At 36.2% G+C, this 19,023-nt stretch overlaps 1 protein-coding gene across 1 annotated transcript; it reads right to left on the bottom strand.

Annotated features, from left to right (window-relative positions):
• Nucleotides 1-781: 781 nt before the first annotated feature.
• Nucleotides 782-18,337, bottom strand: LOC138306626 (mucin-19-like). Its single transcript, XM_069247065.1, has 21 exons — nt 17,625-18,337; nt 17,193-17,285; nt 16,473-16,508; nt 16,097-16,191; nt 14,902-15,079; nt 13,214-13,348; nt 12,682-12,816; nt 12,128-12,274; nt 11,381-11,503; nt 11,033-11,200; nt 8,308-10,794; nt 7,881-7,991; nt 7,431-7,559; nt 5,859-6,035; nt 5,390-5,488; nt 4,823-5,046; nt 3,928-4,174; nt 3,460-3,558; nt 2,918-3,115; nt 1,985-2,062; nt 782-953 (listed from the first exon to the last, which is right to left on the bottom strand). Exons 1-21 carry the CDS (start codon nt 17,662-17,664, stop codon nt 931-933), a joined length of 5,022 nt encoding a protein of 1,673 aa, XP_069103166.1. The 5' UTR covers nt 17,665-18,337; the 3' UTR covers nt 782-930.
• Between the last annotated feature and the right edge of the window lie 686 nt (nt 18,338-19,023).

Below are 19,023 nucleotides of genomic sequence, written 5' to 3' on the forward strand. Positions count from 1 at the left end.
AGCATTGTATGATAATAAACACATGCCATTGATACAATGATTGTTTGATTCTATTTTACTGACAGTATAAAAACTTTGTAATTGTTAATTGACTGGCTGATATCGGCACTGTAATTTAACTGATTTTTGCAATGACTTAAATGCACGATTTCATTCCAGGGGATCTTTTTTGTGTTGATTTATTCCCGCGATCAAGAATAATACCTGTATGTTGGTACTCTACGGGTATATGAATCATTTAAGCGGTGGCTAATTTTTCAGACTTAATCGCATTTGAAATACAAAGTAATTGAAAGGAAATTAAAGAGACTAGTCGGGCAAAGGAAGACTTAAGTCGGTAAAAATAGTGTTAATGAATAAATTGTAATTTCTTATAAAATAATAAAATGTAATTTTCATTCAAAAAAGCTCTGCATGCGAAGTAATTAATTTATATAATATGAATCCTAAATCATCCTCTTGCCTGGCTATGTCAATGTTGACATTTCTATGCAGCCTTGCTTTCAAAGAGAAAGGCGAATTCATTTTTAGAATTGTGCTAAAATACAGGGCTTTTCCTTAATTTCAATGGTCAAAACTCGAACTGTCGTTGTGATATATAATGACTTTTGGAAGGCCAATGAACGTATTTAGACTGCTTTCTCTGCCTAACTATTCACTTTAAGCTAGTTGATTTCGTGCATTAAATATGATAAGTAGTTACACCAGATTGCCAGACTTGCGTACATTTTACACCCTTTTCTCTTATGCGTATAATGAAAGAAAAAAAGAAATCATCTAAAAGAATCCTGGTCCCCATTTAATATTTCATGATGACAGCGTCGTGATATTTTCTCAAATACACTGTATTTCTTCAGCAATTGCTTCGTACCAGTAGAGTACACATTATAACGACGCTCAAGAGATTACGCTCCTAACTCAAGACATATTTCAGTGCATAGGACTTGATTGACCTGCAAAAAAACAGAATACCAACAATAAATATTAGGTGATATAACGTATGTGTAGTTCTGAGGATCTGATGAGATATTTCGGGTATAAAAATAGACACACCGTTTCCACTTAATCATTTGTTAATTAAATAAATTAATCCGTCAACTCTATTCTATACATACTATTAATAACAAAAGTATTCATTCAAATTGAAAGTTCAGTAATCAAATAATCAGATACAGTATGGTATAGGTTAACGAAAACCAATAAACCTCAGCTAAAAAATCCCACTGGGTTTCGTTCATTTGTCATAAAAACAAAACCAGGGTACGAATTGCAAATTAATTGATGTCGAAAACTATATTTAACCGACAAAACTATTTAATCTGATAAAGCTAGAACCATAGGCCGCCATATGTCCGAGTGTTACGTGATGGGGCAAAAGTGACGTAAAACGTTACCTCACTACCACACGATTGCGTATTTCCATATTACAGAGTTATCCACCCTTGCATGTGGGTATTTATTGTGACGTGATCTGTTTGCAAGCGAAAGGTCATACTTTTAAAGATGCTCCACCACCGACAGGGCATAAACGATATTCATCAATTTAACGATAATTGGTGTTTAATCGTGTATACATGTATATATGTCTGATTAACACACAAAAAATATATGAAATCATTTATTTTGCTTTTGGTGCATTCACAATCAATACTTCATTGCATATAGGACAAAGTGCCACGGAATTTTTTCGGGATGCAATTAATCATTTTCAATATTTTTGTCTTTGAAATAAAATTAGAAGCTCAATTGTGGTAATGGTGTAAAGTAAGTAATTTTTTGTAACTTAAGAAAAATACTAATTCGTCTGCTACTGTTTTTTATAGTGAAAAAATGCTATTTGTCAGCGGTGGAGCATCTTTAGGAGAAAAGGACGTGAATTTCATTAATAAAATAATGACGTCACAATGGAATACCTAACCACAAGGGAGATAACTCTGTAATACCAAAAGACGGAATAGCCCCATGTTACAAGAAAGGTACTTACAACGACATTGTCGGCAGTGCGCCACATCGTACACTATACATGAGGGATGACAGTCCGGGGGGAGGGGACGACACTGACCTGGGGATACAAATTATACATATGATATAGTATTTCTCCTAAACAAGTATGCTTATATGGGACAAGGAAGTAATAACAACCGTGTGGACAAAAAATTGTCAAATTTTCGAGGCGATATGCCCCTTTATCGAGACATACAATACGAACACGATCACATAATAGGACACGAACAATAATGCGGGACAAAGTAGACAAAGTGGCAGTCGAAGGCCGGATCTACCAAAAAGTATCCATGCTGTTCGGCAGAACGATAAAATATGAGCAATGACTAGAAAGCGTGCCACGTGTGACGTCAAATGTGTAGCGAATTAGTGCTCGTATGTATAGGATGCAAATTTAGTCGCCTTTCTTTTCGGTGTGTTGGCAAAAAGCAAAGTCCTAAATTTAGTCGCCTTTTTGCCGGGCAGCATATGTAAAGGAACAAACATGAGTAGAACAGAACGGGAAAATGCCGAAAATAGGGAAAGTTAATTGAAAAGCAAGTGATCAATTGATGTCAGTTAGTATGTTAATGCCTTTGGGATAGCAGGTCTGTAGATAGGTAATCCAGCATCTCTCTCTCGATCTACGCTTGGTTTGTGTCCAATAGAAACAGTGCTCAATTGTAATCCTCTTCATGTTTTGCATATGACATATAATTTCTTATAAAAGTTTACATATGATATAGTATTTCTTATTAGAGTTTACATATGATATAGTATTTTTTTCATGAATGGAAATGGTTTATTTTTTATTTTAGAAATATTACATATTATTATATTAGAAACACTAAAATCTCCACGTAATACTTATATCTACCTCATGATGCAGTCAAGAGATATTGTAAACGTACTTGATATGTCCCCATAAACTTACCTCCGGCGTTGCCACCAGCCCCGCCCATCATTCCACCAGCACCGCCCATCATTCCACCAGCACCGCCCATCATTCCACCAGCCCCACCCATCATTCCACCAGATGAACTGCTGCCGCCGGAAGTAACACCAGCACTTCCGCCACCGGAAGATGCACTTCCATGTTGTGTTGTCACTACCACCTGTGTCTGATGCCCGCCTTAAATAAAAGTTTTAAAATTGCATATGCCTTAACTTCTTATAGATTTTGATCACACGCTTTGCTCATCCATGACATAAATATAATAAAACTGACAGAACACATTTGTTATAACATATAACACTTTTTGGCATAATGGGTAATACTGCATAAAAATCGACGATAAAGAATAGTAAATAAAACCCTGACATTTGGACAATAAACCTAACGAAACACATATTATGGATTAGCATTACACTTCGATGGATTGATTAGCGTATAACTATTTTCACATGAATAGTGCCGAAACAAATTTCCCATGAAGGTGTTTTTTTTAAAGTCAATATTTTGTTTGTAATACATACTGGTATCGCATTCGTGGCAATGTTCTGTAGAACTCGTCTGTACGTGGACAGGCTGGACTACCTGCACAGTGTGATGCGTTTCTGTACATTCATTGCAAGCTGCCGAAATGCAAAAAAAAAAAAACATACTTTAACAAATTATTTCTTTATACAGGCGGCTAATTCTTTACTGCTACCTCCCTTAAGTCGTCTTAATATACGTCATCTTAATTCAAAAAATGTTTATCACAATAATAAAGGTCTTTTCATTTCAGTTCATTTCATTAGTAGCACATATATAATTTTCAGAATATCTGTTTTAAATACGGTAACGGTATACATTTTCCGCTTTTTGTTTCGAGATATCAAGATCCAGATTTCGATTTCCAGATATTTTATTGACAGAAAGATGATTTTATGTCGACAAATTGGACATTAGAAATAACCAATTTTAGTCCTCTATTGATCTAGGGTTTGAAACAAACTTACTTTCTTTTTCCACACAAGAACATGTAGGACATCCGTCTGGACCAGCACTCCCCATGTGATAGCCGTGATCACATGAGGTCATACATTGTTGTGTCTGTGGACATTTTTGTAGAATAGCAACAACGGCCGCCTGATTAGGTTTAGGTGTAGCGACTGACTGTACGCACTCGTGGCACTCTGGGAAAGTGACGGACAATATACAGTAAAACTTATATGTCATTTGATTATAACGAATATTCTTTTGATACTAAGTGATTCCGTGGTCCCGTCAAGCAAATATATGCTCTATAACAATTATGTCCAATTATTTTGTTCTAAACGTGCTGGATGTAGCCTTGTTTTAAAGTGAAACTTGGAGTCAAAAAAGGTTTAGCATAAAATACAAACAATTATACAATTAATTGTCGATAATTGAAAATTTGTTTACGAGGACATTGTTGCCTACTTTGGGATTTGTAAGTTGGTGTAGTAACTACGTTAATTCGAGGTGTAATCAGCCAAAGCCTTATAATTAACGCATAGTTATGGAAAGTTTATAGAGAATTTCTGTTATAGCGAAAATTTGTCTTCTGGTCCCATGGGACTCGTTATATCAAAGTTTTATTGTAGTATAATAGTACATAGGATCGTGCGAAGGAACAGTTTAACAGTATCAAATATTAAATGAAGATTACAAATAAGTACTGAGTAACTAGAAATCAGTCTCACACAATAAAATAGCTGACATGATAACGTTATACATTTCAGCTGTTAGATGTTACTAAGGTATAGAATGGAAATGGTTTTTTTTTTTTTATTTTAGAAATATTACATATTATTGTATTAGAAACACTAAAATCTCTACGTAATACTTACATCTACCTCATGATGCAGTCTAGAGATATTGTAAACGTACTTGATATGTCCCCATAAACTTACCTCCGGCGTTGCTGCCACCAGCCCCGCCCATCATTCCACCAGCACCGCCCATCATTCCACCAGCACCGCCCATCATTCCACCAGCCCCACCCATCATTCCACCAGATGAACTGCTGCCGCCGGAAGTAACACCAGCACTTCCGCCACCGGAAGATGCACTTCCATGTTGTGTTGTCACTACCACCTGTGTCTGATGCCCGCCTTAAATAAAAGTTTTAAAATTGCATATGCCTTAACTTCTTATAGATTTTGATCACACGCTTCATCATCCATGACATAAATATAATAAAACTGACAGAACACATTTGTTATAACATATACCACTTTTTGGCATAATGGGTAATACTGCATAAAAATCGACGATAAAGAATAGTAAATAAAACCCTGACATTTGGACAATAAACCTAACGAAACACATATTATGGATTAGCATTACACTTCGATGGATTGATTAGCGTATAACTATTTTCACATGAATAGTGCCGAAACAAATTTCCCATGAAGGTGTTTTTTTTAAAGTCAATATTTTGTTTGTAATACATACTGGTATCGCATTCGTGGCAATGTTCTGTAGAACTCGTCTGTACGTGGACAGGCTGGACTACCTGCACAGTGTGATGCGTTTCTGTACATTCATTGCAAGCTGCCGAAATGCAAAAAAAAAAAAACATACTTTAACAAATTATTTCTTTATACAGGCGGCTAATTCTTTACTGCTACCTCCCTTAAGTCGTCTTAATATACGTCATCTTAATTCAAAAAAATATTTATCACAATAATAAAGGTCTTTTCATTTCAGTTCATTTCATTAGTAGCACATATATAATTTTCAGAATATCTGTTTTAAATACGGTAACGGTATACATTTTCTGCTTTTTGTTTCGAGACATCAAGCTCCAGATTTCGATTTCCAGATATTTTATTGACAGAAAGATGATTTTATGTCGACAAATTGGACATTAGAAATAACCAATTTTAGTCCTCTATTGATCTAGGGTTTAAAACAAACTTACTTTCTTTTTCCACACAAGAACATGTAGGACATCCGTCTGGACCAGCACTCCCCATGTGATAGCCGTGATCACATGAGGTCATACATTGTTGTGTCTGTGGACATTTTTGTAGAATAGCAACAACGGCCGCCTGATTAGGTTTAGGTGTAGCGACTGACTGTACGCACTCGTGGCACTCTGGGAAAGTGACGGACAATATACAGTAAAACTTATATGTCATTTGATTATAACGAATATTCTTTTGATACTAAGTGATTCCGTGGTCCCGTCAAGCAAATATATGCTCTATATAACAATTATGTCCAATTATTTTGTTCTAAACGTGCTGGATGTAGCCTTGTTTTAAAGTGAAACTTGGAGTCAAAAAAGGTTTAGCATAAAATACAAACAATTATACAATTAATTGTCGATAATTGAAAATTTGTTTACGAGGACATTGTTGCCTACTTTGGGATTTGTGAGTTGGTGTAGTAACTACGTTAATTCGAGGTGTAATCAGCCAAAGCCTTATTTAATTAACGCATAGTTATGGAAAGTTTATAGAGAATTTCTGTTATAGCGAAAATTTGTCTTCTGGTCCCATGGGACTCGTTATATCAAAGTTTTATTGTAGTATAATAGTAAATAGGATCGTGCGAAGGAACAGTTTAACAGTATCAAATATTAAATGAAGATTACAAATAAGTACTGAGTAACTAGAAATCAGTCTCACACAATAAAATAGCTGACATGATAACGTTATACATTTCAGCTGTTAGATGTTACTAAGGTATGTATTGGCACTTTCAAAATGTCTTATTATTCTACATTACACGCAATCTGATTAAAATAAAGATTCTAATAACCACCCTGTTCAATAGAGGATCTGACAACATCCCATGAGGGGTCATGTTTGGATGACCTTTACGCCAAAAGTGGGCAAAATCAAATGTATTTTCAACACCTTGCTACATCCAATGAAAACGTCATTTTCTTCCGGTATACATATACATTTAGTTTTGTTGTGCTTTTTGGGCAAAATGGCTACGTATACGAAAAAAATTCTGAGAGCTTTTTCAAACTGTTTTGTCCCCGACCAATATTCTAGCGGTAGCCATTTAATTGGCTATTTCCAAAGGTCACCAGTACATGACCCCTAATGGGATGTTGTCAGTATAATAAGGATCCATATTTTTATTCAGATTGCAGTGCACGGTAACTAGTCGAACAATACAAGCTCAAACATTTGATAACTCGGAGACTAAGTTCAATTCGAAGTAATGTACATTGTTTAACTTCGAATTAATAAAACATCAATGAATTGTCGTTGAAAATCATATTGTCACGATGAAACCTTAAAAACCTTAAAAACAATAATTGCCAATGTGAATAAAACATTTACATATCACCTATTTCAAAGTTACTGTGTGTGAACACGGAAGTACGCATTGGAAATATAACATGGATATAATTAGTGGACAGCGGCAGGCCAGGGAACAAGCAAACACAAACATAAAAGCAGGAGACATTATTCAGTATGAGTGATCTCCATTGTCTGGGTAACATGTGACAAAATGTGCGATGGACACGCACCCTCCAGGAGAACACAGTCACACACGGGACAACCATCACTTCCACGCTTGTAACCAGTATCACAATGGTTGGAACATTCAAACATGTCCGTGCACTTGATTTCTTTCTTTTCAGATTGCTGTTCTGAAACTGATTTAAAAAGAAACACACTCATTGGTAATCCATAAATGTCAAATCTTGGTACATGGTGTACATGATCAAGTTTTTAACAATGCATAATTGATAAGCCAAAGTATATTGGCGCACGAAAAATAAAACATTAAAAACATAATAATAAAATATCGGAAATTACAAACATAATGTTTATATAAGGTAGATAATACAATTGTAAACTAGAATACCACATTTACTGCCTTGATCTTTCCAAAGTGTAAATAAAAACCATCTGTGTAACTTACTAAAATATTTTCGATATTTATTACATAATATACAATATATTTTTTAAATTACCATGCGTTTCAACACATTCACATGTCGGACACGAATCCGATCCTTTCCTGTACCCTATAGTACACATTGAGGAGCATGCAAACGGACCCGGACATGATAAGTTCAACACCACTGTTAAGAAAAAAAATCGAGGCTATATTTCTTAATCATTCAAACATGTTGATGAAAATTTTATATATTTTTTAACAGTAAAAATGAAAATATTTGAATGAATTATTTTCCATGTTAAATATGTAAAGCTCCCTTATAACTCTGTTTACACAATGAACAGTTCCCGACGCAAAAAAAAAAAATAAATAAAAAACAAAATTAAGTATGATAATAATAAATAAAATCAGAAATGTCCTCACCGATTTTGCTATTAACATGCTTCTGATAATTTATGTGAAAGCCTATTTAGCATATGCAATATGTAGTGTATATTTACCTTTAACATGGTCTGATATGCCGTCTGTAAGCCCAGAAATCGCCTCTCCTCCATCTGCTGATACCTTGGTTTGTTTCATTTTTGTAGTAAGGTTAACTCGTATTTCTTCATCAGCCCCTTGTCTACTCTGATGTGGCAGTCCAGTCATTACTTCGCCTGACCCAGCCAAGCATGAACAAACTGGACAGCCTTTTTTATCCACGTCAGCAAATGTATAACCCAATGGGCATGTTGTCATACAGTGCATTGTCGCTGGACAGTTCTTTATTATATGATCAATTGTGTTTTGAGAGTCCGTAGATCCTTGTTGAGTGTGACCACCAAATCCTCCACTCATAGAACTGTGACCTCCAAACATTAAGCTACCTAGTCCCCCAGCCGACGTCCCGCTATTAGAACCACTAGATGAAGGCAGGTTACTGCCACTAGACGTACCACCTCCGATAGAGCTGCCTCCATGCCCAAAGCCTGTCGGTGTTCCGAAGGGAGTGTTATTGCCTCCCGAAAAAGGCCCACTGCTAGAACCACTTATTCCGCTTCCGAAACCTGTATTTCCAGATCCAGACGTTCCAAGAAGAGAATTGTTTCCCATAGCAAACGGCCCGCCACCCGAACTACCAATGAAACTACCACCGGAGCCGGAGGATGTTCCGAAGGGAGAATTATTACCAACGGAGAACGGTCCACCACCAGAGCTATTGTTTCCTGCAGCTATCGAAAATGGCCCTTGTCCACCAGATCCACCAGCTACGGCTTGCCCAAATGTACTCAGTTGGAATCCACTTCCGTTGTTACCAAATGGACCTGCACCACCGGCATTGAATGGACCGCCAGACCAGTTTCCATTTCCACCTTGTGATGACTGGCCTGGAGTGAATTGCCCATACGTTCCACCAACCTGAGAAGGGGTAGTCACGGATGATCCGTTTGGCCCAGAAAGTGTTTGAACAGATCCTCCCGTCATGTATCCACTGAGAAAAGACGGTTCACCAACTCCTGACGTTGAACTTCCGGATCCTGAAGATCCTATCGTGAAAGGAGATTGTCCCATTCCTTGTGTTTGGGACGAACTTACACCTGTCGTCTGTTGTGTTGCACCTTCATCCGTATTTCCGGTTCCACTCAAACTTCCTATTCCCGTGGCTATTTCAGAAAGACTGCTTACTGGATTAGATGGAAGTCCAATTGCACCGCCAAATGGGCTGCCACTGCTTAAAACACTTGACAATAAACCACTTGAGCCACCCAAAGGGGAACCACTACCCGGGGTGTTAAACGGAGGACTTCCACTGTGACCTCCAGATGATGCACCGTAATTACCACTGTTAAAAGGTGACCCACCGCCTACTTCAATAGGATTTGGACCTGTACTTCCGACATTTGATGAAGAACCACCGAACGGGGAATTATTCCCTGAAATAGCAAACGGGGAACTTCCACTGGAAATACTCGAAGACCCGCCGCTGGCACTACTGAAAGGCGATCCACTTCCGCTAGATCCGCCACTTGAAGCAGAAATGGATGACCCGGGGTTCGTATTGCTGAATGGTGAACTACCACCTGTAGTACTAAAAGGCGAACCCTCTCCAGAGAGACTAGATGATGGACTGATATTTGAACTGCTAAAAGGTGATCCATTTCCGCTAGAAGTCCCTGGGTAAGAACCGCCAAATGAAGTTTCTGATGTTGAACCACTATTTATGCTACCAAATGGAGACCCTCCTCCAATGTTACTGAAAGGTGAACCACCATTTGATAATGAAGCAGCGCTACTTGATAAGCCAGTACCGGCACTACTAAATGGGGAGCCATTGTTACTAGAAGAAGGGGAACCACCAATCAATGGAGAGGTATCACTAGACATTCCTGATGAGGTTCCTGTACTCGTACTACTGAACGCCGATCCACTTCCACTTGCAATACTAAATGGAGAACCATAACTTGATCCGCCTGACGATGAACCACTGCTGCTACTACTACTGAATGGTGAAACACCACCAGATAAACCAGGCAACGAGCCGCTTCCTGTCGTACTAAAGGGTGAACCTGCATTTGATGAACTTAAGGAGTTACCTCCGTTGGAAAAATGTGATGACGAAGAACCACTTGTTCCTCCGCTGTTTAAAACACTCGAGAGACCTCCGATGTTTGCAGTATTACTAATGGTGCCACTACTTGTTTGCTGTCCTTGGTTCAAAGTGATCGAACTACTTTGTATTCCAACTAAAGAGTTTGAGACACCAGTCTCACATTCCGTGCAAGGCGACTGTCCGCTGTTAGAAGTCACAGTGACGACCTGTTGGTTGGTTCCATGAGCGCAGTCATCACACTCTGTGTGTCCAGTTACTGCTGGTGTTAGTATAACCTGCTGCGGAACTGAACCTTGGTTTGTTTGTGTTTCACAAGTCTCACAATGTTCTGTATTTACATAAAGCAACGGTTCATGAAAGTGGGTTTTTACCTGCATCACGTAGTTCGCCTGGCCTGCTACCCTCTATTACGTAATTTACATATATTTTTTATTAAGGTAATTTGCTTAGTATTTCGTTTATGCTCTTCAATAAAATCAAACGTTATATCAAAAAGCTAAACGAAACTTATTCCAAACCTAACATATTCTATACAATAGCAGCAGTATCGTTATCAACATATCTTTCCTGTACCAGAGTATGCATTACAGATTTAATTGACCACTGCTGTGTTCGCTAACAACTGGTGGACCTACCTTCGTGATGTGTCTCGACCTGTTGGACGGTGACGATTGTTAGACACTCGCAGGTTGGACATCCATCGGCCCCACATTTGTAACCATCATGACACGGCGCATGACAGGAAAAGGCGGCGGGACATTTCATTGGCTTTTCTATTACCATAACGGCAGTCGAACCAACGGCTGCGAAAAATCAGAAATCGTAGATAGTGATTTGATCAGTTGAATTCAACTCACATTACTGAATGAATTATGTTATTTAACTACAATGTCTTTTTGTGAAAACGTATTTTTAAAATATTTTTATTGTTGTTTCTATATAATTTACTATATAATATAGTTTTTTTTGCCTTATATACTTACTGGCCGGCGCGATACACTCGCAGATAGGACAGCCATTACTGTCACACTTGTAACCAACGTTACAGCATACGTCACAGTGTAGCTCTGCTGGACATGTTACCTGTAGGACCTGGACCACGTGGGCTACAAGGCGGGAAATACAAAATAGTTTATTGTTGCATTAATGGATAACAATGATTTTCAATGACAAGATACTACTGACACATTTAGTGTAATTCACAAAATAATGCACAGCTCGGAAATCACTGAAAATTGTATGAATGTAACAACTTTTAAAGTTATCTATACCAAAAAGAATGTTTGTTTGCGAACTTAACTCAACTAAATGAAAATAATATTAATTTCTCTAAACGATTTTTACGACAGGTTTCTTCCAATGTCGGTCTAATGTTAATATTTAACAAGACGAACTAACATAAAATGATCACTAACTTATATTGACGTTATCATGTTGGTAGCAAAAGAAATCAAACATAAACAGTTTTTATAACATATTTTTTTATTGTATGCTTTATTTTCATGAAGATCAATTGTCATAGGAATAGTTATTGATTACGTTTATTCGGTTGTTAAAAGGGTGGAGCTATTATACGTACCATAATGAGGTAAAAACGGTATAAAGCTAGTTTATTAACAATCCGAAATGAAAGGCCAAAATAAATTCAAAGGAAAATCAAAAATATTTCTATGGAATATATATTCAGCCACTATTGGGTCTTCTTCAGTCCAAAAATCCATGATACGTACCGACGGCCTGTATACAGTTACATACAGGACATCCGTCAGGACCGGTATTGCCCAGTTGGTACCCGGACGTACACGACAGCATACAGTTCAGGGTGTTTTCACACTCGAGTGGTTTAGGGGCAGGCGTCGTTGGAGCAGCGGTTGGCGCTTGTGTGAGATAAAATAGTCAGCATGAGTTTTATTTTAGTCTAGCTTAACTTATATTTGTTTGTCCATACATAAACAATATTTCATCACGTGAATTCCACTTGAAAGTCACGTGAGGAACAGCCTACGTAATGTTTCATTTATTTTTTTTTTACAAAATCCGCTTTAAATATAATTTCAATTTTCATATCACAATTAACGTTTAGAAAATAATTATCTTTAGTTTTCATGTTTTAAATTCACGATGTCAAGCAATATCTCTTTTAATGGAAAGTCAGAAAATAGTTTTTTTCTATTTTTTATAACTGATGACTTGGATTGTCCGGGCAACAATTGTAAGGTACCATAGTTAGTTATTTCTACAAGACATTACATTCGCCATTGGATTAATTATAATAATTACTTACGTGGTAAGCATGTGCAAGTTTGACACCCATCACTTCCGGTCTCTCCCAGAGTGTATCCGGTTTTACAGGACAACATACACAGATACGTTTGCATACAGGACTTAGTCGGCGCTGGTTTGGGTGCAGGTGTACTCTCTGTCCATGTACATATTTTTTATTTAATCATTTCCCCTCCATTGCGACTATTTAATGATCTCAACGCCATTGTTATCACTATTGTAATTAACTCTTATTGTCAAAATGAAATTTTAAAATCTATTTACTTTTTAATCTTTACATACCATTAAACAAGACAACTGAAATTATAAATAATTTTAGGTTGCATTTAAGGCATTCAGGTAAGCAGAACTTTTTAATACAACTATTTAGACAATCCTGGTATTAGCTTTTGTGTTTAATTTAGAGGAATGATTTGAAAATGGTCAAAACAGTCGTGAAACAAACATGATGATAAAATTATAAAAAAGTTGTTGCTATGATAAATATGTAATGTTCGGTCGAACATAGTCAATAAGAAATAATACTGACATACCTGGCATACAGGAACATGACTGACAGCCGTCGTGACCTTTGGCCCCCAGCGTGTATATAGTATGACATGTTGCCATGCATAGCTTGGTACCTGTACAGGTTGATTGGTGTGCCGCCTGCACGTGCTGAACATGTGCTTAACAAAAAGTTGTTTTATATATCAAACGGTTTGCTTAATACTGTTCTTATGTAAATGCTACTTTCCATTAGATATAGATAGTCCTTTTAGTACTCACTAGTGTAAAATAAACACCTAGAATTAGCAAGCGATAATATCAATAAGCTTTTTATTTTAGATTTAATTTTCTAAATTCGTCCATAATTTAGACAGTAAAGCAAACAATACAATTTGTACATGTTCCACAAAATCACTTGTCAATGTTTACAAATAACACATGTACGAAACAATCGAGACATACAATAAAAACAGATTTATGATTTTTTAAATGTGTTTTTTTGCTATTTGACCTGAATAAAATAACTGAAATATAGGAAATATTTGTGTGATGTGTTTTCCTGAATGGCTGCTGTGCATGGATAGACATGACGGCAGTTAAATTTGACGGCGAAAACTACTCTGTAGCACAAGGTAAATGATTGTATCTGATGTTCTGTTTGATTTTATTGTTCAAAGTAAATAGTGTTATTATAAGGATTTACCTCTTTTTATGCTTAGTTCATGAGATGATAAACCCAATGGAGACGTCGGTAAATTGTACGTAAACGCTTCGGGTATGCGCAATTTACTTCGTGCTCCAGTGGATTTATTATCTCATAAACTAAGCAAAGTAATAAGTTAATCCTTAAATAAAAAACCGTATTTTTGTTTATTTCTGTATGTGATACTGTTATCTGTATAAGTATAACATACGTTTCACCTGTATGCAATTACCTTAAGCATACGATACTTTGTCTTTTTGTAATTGTCAGTAGTATAAGATAATTTATTTATGTATATATTTTTTTCTGTATGTAATTACTGCTGGTATGTTATACTGTTTTATGTATGTAAGTACCCGAAGCATACGATACATTTTTCCTGTACGTAATTATCTGTACCATACCATAGTTTTCCTGTATGTAATTACCTATACCATACTATAGTTTTCCTGTATGCAATTAAAGAAAACCTATAGTATAGCATACTATAGATTTCTGTATGTAATTGGCCCTACAGGTAGGGCGTTAGAATTGTACCTACTGCCCCTATTGCATGATCGTAAGAGGCGACTAAATTTAGGATCTTATCTTTTCTGTCTTCCTTATCCCTTGACACAACCTCACTGTTGGCCTTTAGTTGAGCGCTCGCCCCTGTGAGGAAGGCTCTGTGTTCTGTGCCCTGGCCGAGACACACCAAAGTCTATAAAAGTGGTAGTTTCTGCTCCTGCTTAGCGCTCAGCATAACGGGAGTGGGACGACTAGTTCGCCCGTTGTCAGTATAATGTGACCGGGTGGGATGTGTTGCTTAGTGTCTTCGGTGGCATGTTTCAGTGATATAGCACTATAAAAAGGGCAACAATTCCACTATTAAAGAAGACACAACACGAATATACCGCAGTCTTCCAAAACACGCACCTCGCACAACATACACGCAAAACCCTGCATACATTGGAGGCCGTCCTAATATGACCATAACTGTTAAGAACGTTAATTAATCAAACGAACAAACAAAATTCTATATGTAGTTACCTGTAGTGTGCGACACGGTGCTGACAGCCTGTGACGTATGGTGAGGGCACGTACACGAGCGGCAGCCATTACTACCGACATCCCCTAGCGTATACTGGCCGTGACACGTGGTCATACAGAGCAGGGTGCCGGAGCACTCCTTTAGAGGCTTCTCCTTGACCGGTTGATGGCTTGCCCCCTTAACAAATTATGAAAACGGGATATTTAAGGAATAATTTAAATAGATGTTTTATGTTGTGGGGATATAACACAAAAATCTGAGTGTACTCTAAATAAACCGCGAAGCGGCTCATGATGAGATTATACTCAGATTCAGTGTTATATCTTTGAATTCATAACATTAACTATCATTATAACTCTATTTACTAAAGATAATCTCTTGAGTATTCGAAATTGACTTTAGAACTCTTTTGTCTATAATATCATTACGCCGTTACCTAAGCCAATCAGAAACAACGTTACAAACGGTTACGCCATTTTTCCTTTATGGGCTGATAACGTAATTTCTTATAAATCTTTATATAAATCATCGATATGTAGCCTTAAGATATAATCTTATGTGCAAATAGTGCACAACATAAAGAATTGCAATTTCTTAATTTTAAGTTTTCAAATGATTTCATGGACCCAGGTATATGTAGTAAGGCGATTGCACATTAATACCAATACTATCATAAACAAGTTTTGTTGTTTTAGTTGCATACTTTCTACAACAATGAAACAACAGAAAATGTGTACATATTAATGATAGCATGTGATACAGTATTATAAAATATATACATGTAGTGGCCATGCGTTGGCAATATTTCGTATTTTGAACTGTGGATTAATTTGGTAGTTTATAAATTACGCTTATTATGGCTAGAGTATGACTTTATTTGTACTTAGAGCCATTGTATGAATTTCTTAAATGTCTGTTCTACCTCACTTTGGAAAATATATGGCATAGAAATCTTTATATAATTTACGCACTGATAGTATGCCACCTTCACTAATTCATTACAACTCCACCCGGAAGAATATAGCATTAAATATGTCAAAAATGCATTTACGAATTGTCAAGCAGATAGCACACTACCACATACTGGTAACCTTTTTAGTGTTATATAATAGAATGGATTCATAAAGCACAATTTGTAACTACAGGCTTTCTACCTGTATAGGTCCAAACAGACTGTCAATAATTGCGACCTACCTGTATGGATCCGAACGGACTGCCACCTGCCAGCGTCCCTGGTTTGAAGTTAGAGAAAGACCCACCGAATCCTCCTCCCCCGCCACTCAGCATCCCTAACACGACAGTACATACACATTGATTGCTTCCCTTCGTTTCATATTATTGACTGTGCGAAATTAAGGAGTACAAAATGCTTACAAGAAAGTACTTTTATTTAGCAAATATAGCTTTATTCAAAGTATGAATTAAATAATTGAACATATTTTACTGGAAGTATACTTTTGAAATGCATAGAAAAGCTAAATTGGTACTCTCTTAGTCTATACATTGCATTTTATCCAAGAATATGGTCATGCTATTATATTATGGAATTATACAGAAATAAGTCGCAAACCTGTCATTCCGTAGTACCCCCCTGGGTGAAACATCACTGAAAAGGAAAATCACGTCAACATTGTTATCAAATACTGAATATCAATGAACTGGTGAAAATAGTCAAACCAGTATAATTTTATAAAAGGATACTCGATAAAATAAAATTTCATGCACTAAATTACTTTGTAGTTCGTGTCTTATAATTACTCACTCTGTTTGTTGTATAACGAATTAGTTGTTTTACTGTAAACCAACTTTTTAAGGCGCGATTAAATTTCGCGGGCAAGGATAATTCAATAAAATGAATCACAGTGAAAATGTTACAAATACAGGAACATTAAACAAAAGAGGTTTCAAATGCGAAATTGAATCGCCGAGAAAAAGAACTTAAATATAAAATCGCGAAATTCTGCCGTCGCGAAAAAGGTTGCTTTGCAATATTTGAAACAGCACAAAATGAATGTGTTTTTTTTTTGTTATAATCCCACATTAAACATTCAATTAACACATCATAATTATGTTCTGAAAATATATTGCATGCATTTTGGAAATCGTTTTGGTATGAAATGTACTCTTGTTAAAACATATTTCATGAGTTGACATAGTTTCATTAAACTATCTGATTGATATTAATTTAGAGTGTTCCTTCTGTGCGTTAGTATTGATACAATCTTGCATTGTATTTAGCATTCTTAAAAAAATAGATAAAACACATAACGACCAAAAAAAATATACGAACGTTCTCCGCAGGCGCACTCTTTACATCCTCGTTCGTCGATTTTTACACAGCCCGGTATACAGTTGACTCTTTGGGGACAGAATGTGTATCCGGCTAGACAAAAGATAAGTGATAATACTTATGGACTAATCAAAGCAATGGATGGTAACAGTTCACAACTCAATTGAATAATCATTCAACTGAAAAAGGTAGACAGGATAAAACATGGAAATATATTAGCTTTAATATTTATAAATAATTAGATAAAAGAAAGCAAAGCTTTTTTCAGAAAAGATATAAAATATCCATTTGTCTTCCATACATATCTTTATATGCGTACAATGATCTATCTATAATACGTATTTATGATACAATTCAATATGCATTCCTTAACGCGTTAAGAGAAAACTAATAATTTGAAGAAAAAAAGTATTGAAGAATGTGAAGGTCTACCTGTGCCCGTAATGCCTAAAACCAGGATCCAAATTAACATTTTGATGGGTATAGATTTGATGTTACGCTGTAGACTGTCCCCGCTCCTCTAATGGCGGATCGTCATTGCTTTCAACTTAGTCTACTGCACGTGGGCGAGGGTAAGCAATCTACGGAGACCGGACTAGCTATCCGGATACTGATTATGGTGCACGACCATGTGATAATCGATACTGTGGACATGTCCAGCACCTGTTTAATCAATTAGCAGGTGTCCTCGTGGATCAAGAACGGACCGGTCAAACGATAACGTAGAAACGACAGCAGCATGCAGTGGATTTGTTACTGTTTTTGTTATGTTGACGTCAATACTAAAGTACACGTCTACGACCAAACACAATTATTTCAATGTATATTCAAAGTATTTCTTTGTGTCACATAATATATTTTTCTAATTTTGCATTTTAAATATATATCCCTAAGGCCATACCAATTTGATTTCTTGTTCTTCGGATTTTGGAATTTCAAAATTGGAGCGAGCGAGCGAAATTTTTTTTACATTTATTTTTTTTTCAAATGGCCAAAATCTTGGAGCGAGTGCATATTTTCTACTCAAAGCGTGCATGATCAGATGGATATAATTAAAATACAAGGATAATTATCTTACTATTGCCTGGATACCAACTAGGTGAAATCGGCCTAGAAAACCTGTAGTATTGGATGGACTTATAACAATTTATGAAAATAGAAAGAAAAACTACAACAGAAAAACTCATATAAAATAAACAAAAAGGTTTAATAAAAAGATTGAATGTCAACAACAACAAAATATTAAAATTATAAATCTAAAAATCTCTTTTAGATTGGTACAAAAAATCAATCTTTTAATCCTTCCTGGATTCACTCATTGGCACAAAATAATAATTTAAAACAACAATATATATATGAAAGATAAACAAAACAATAAATTCATCTATAGATTGAACAACTAAAAATTCTGAGCTATCTTTTATACTCTTTTGTACACATGGGCCATTTCGAAGGTTATTTAATTTTGATACAAAGGGGCCATTCCGAAGGTCTATTTATACACAGGGGCCGTTTCGAAGGTCTATTCATACACAGGGACCATTTCGAAGGTCTATTTACACACTTGAGCCATTTCGATGGTCTGTTATACACAGGTTCCATTTCGAAGGTCTATTTATACACGGGAGCTATTTCGGAGGCCTGTTTATACACAGGGGCCATTTCGAAGGTCTATTTATACACATGGGCCATTTCAAAGGTCTTTTCTTTCTTTAATGGGTTATTCTCTTTAAAACAAATTGTTATCTATAACCTAAAATACATGTAATTATGGACAAATTTTACTCACTTTGAGCACAAACTTAAATAACATAGTGTTTGTTTTTATTAA

This window comes from Argopecten irradians, chromosome 13, assembly GCF_041381155.1.
Source record: "Argopecten irradians isolate NY chromosome 13, Ai_NY, whole genome shotgun sequence".
NCBI lineage: Eukaryota > Metazoa > Mollusca > Bivalvia > Pectinida > Pectinidae > Argopecten > Argopecten irradians.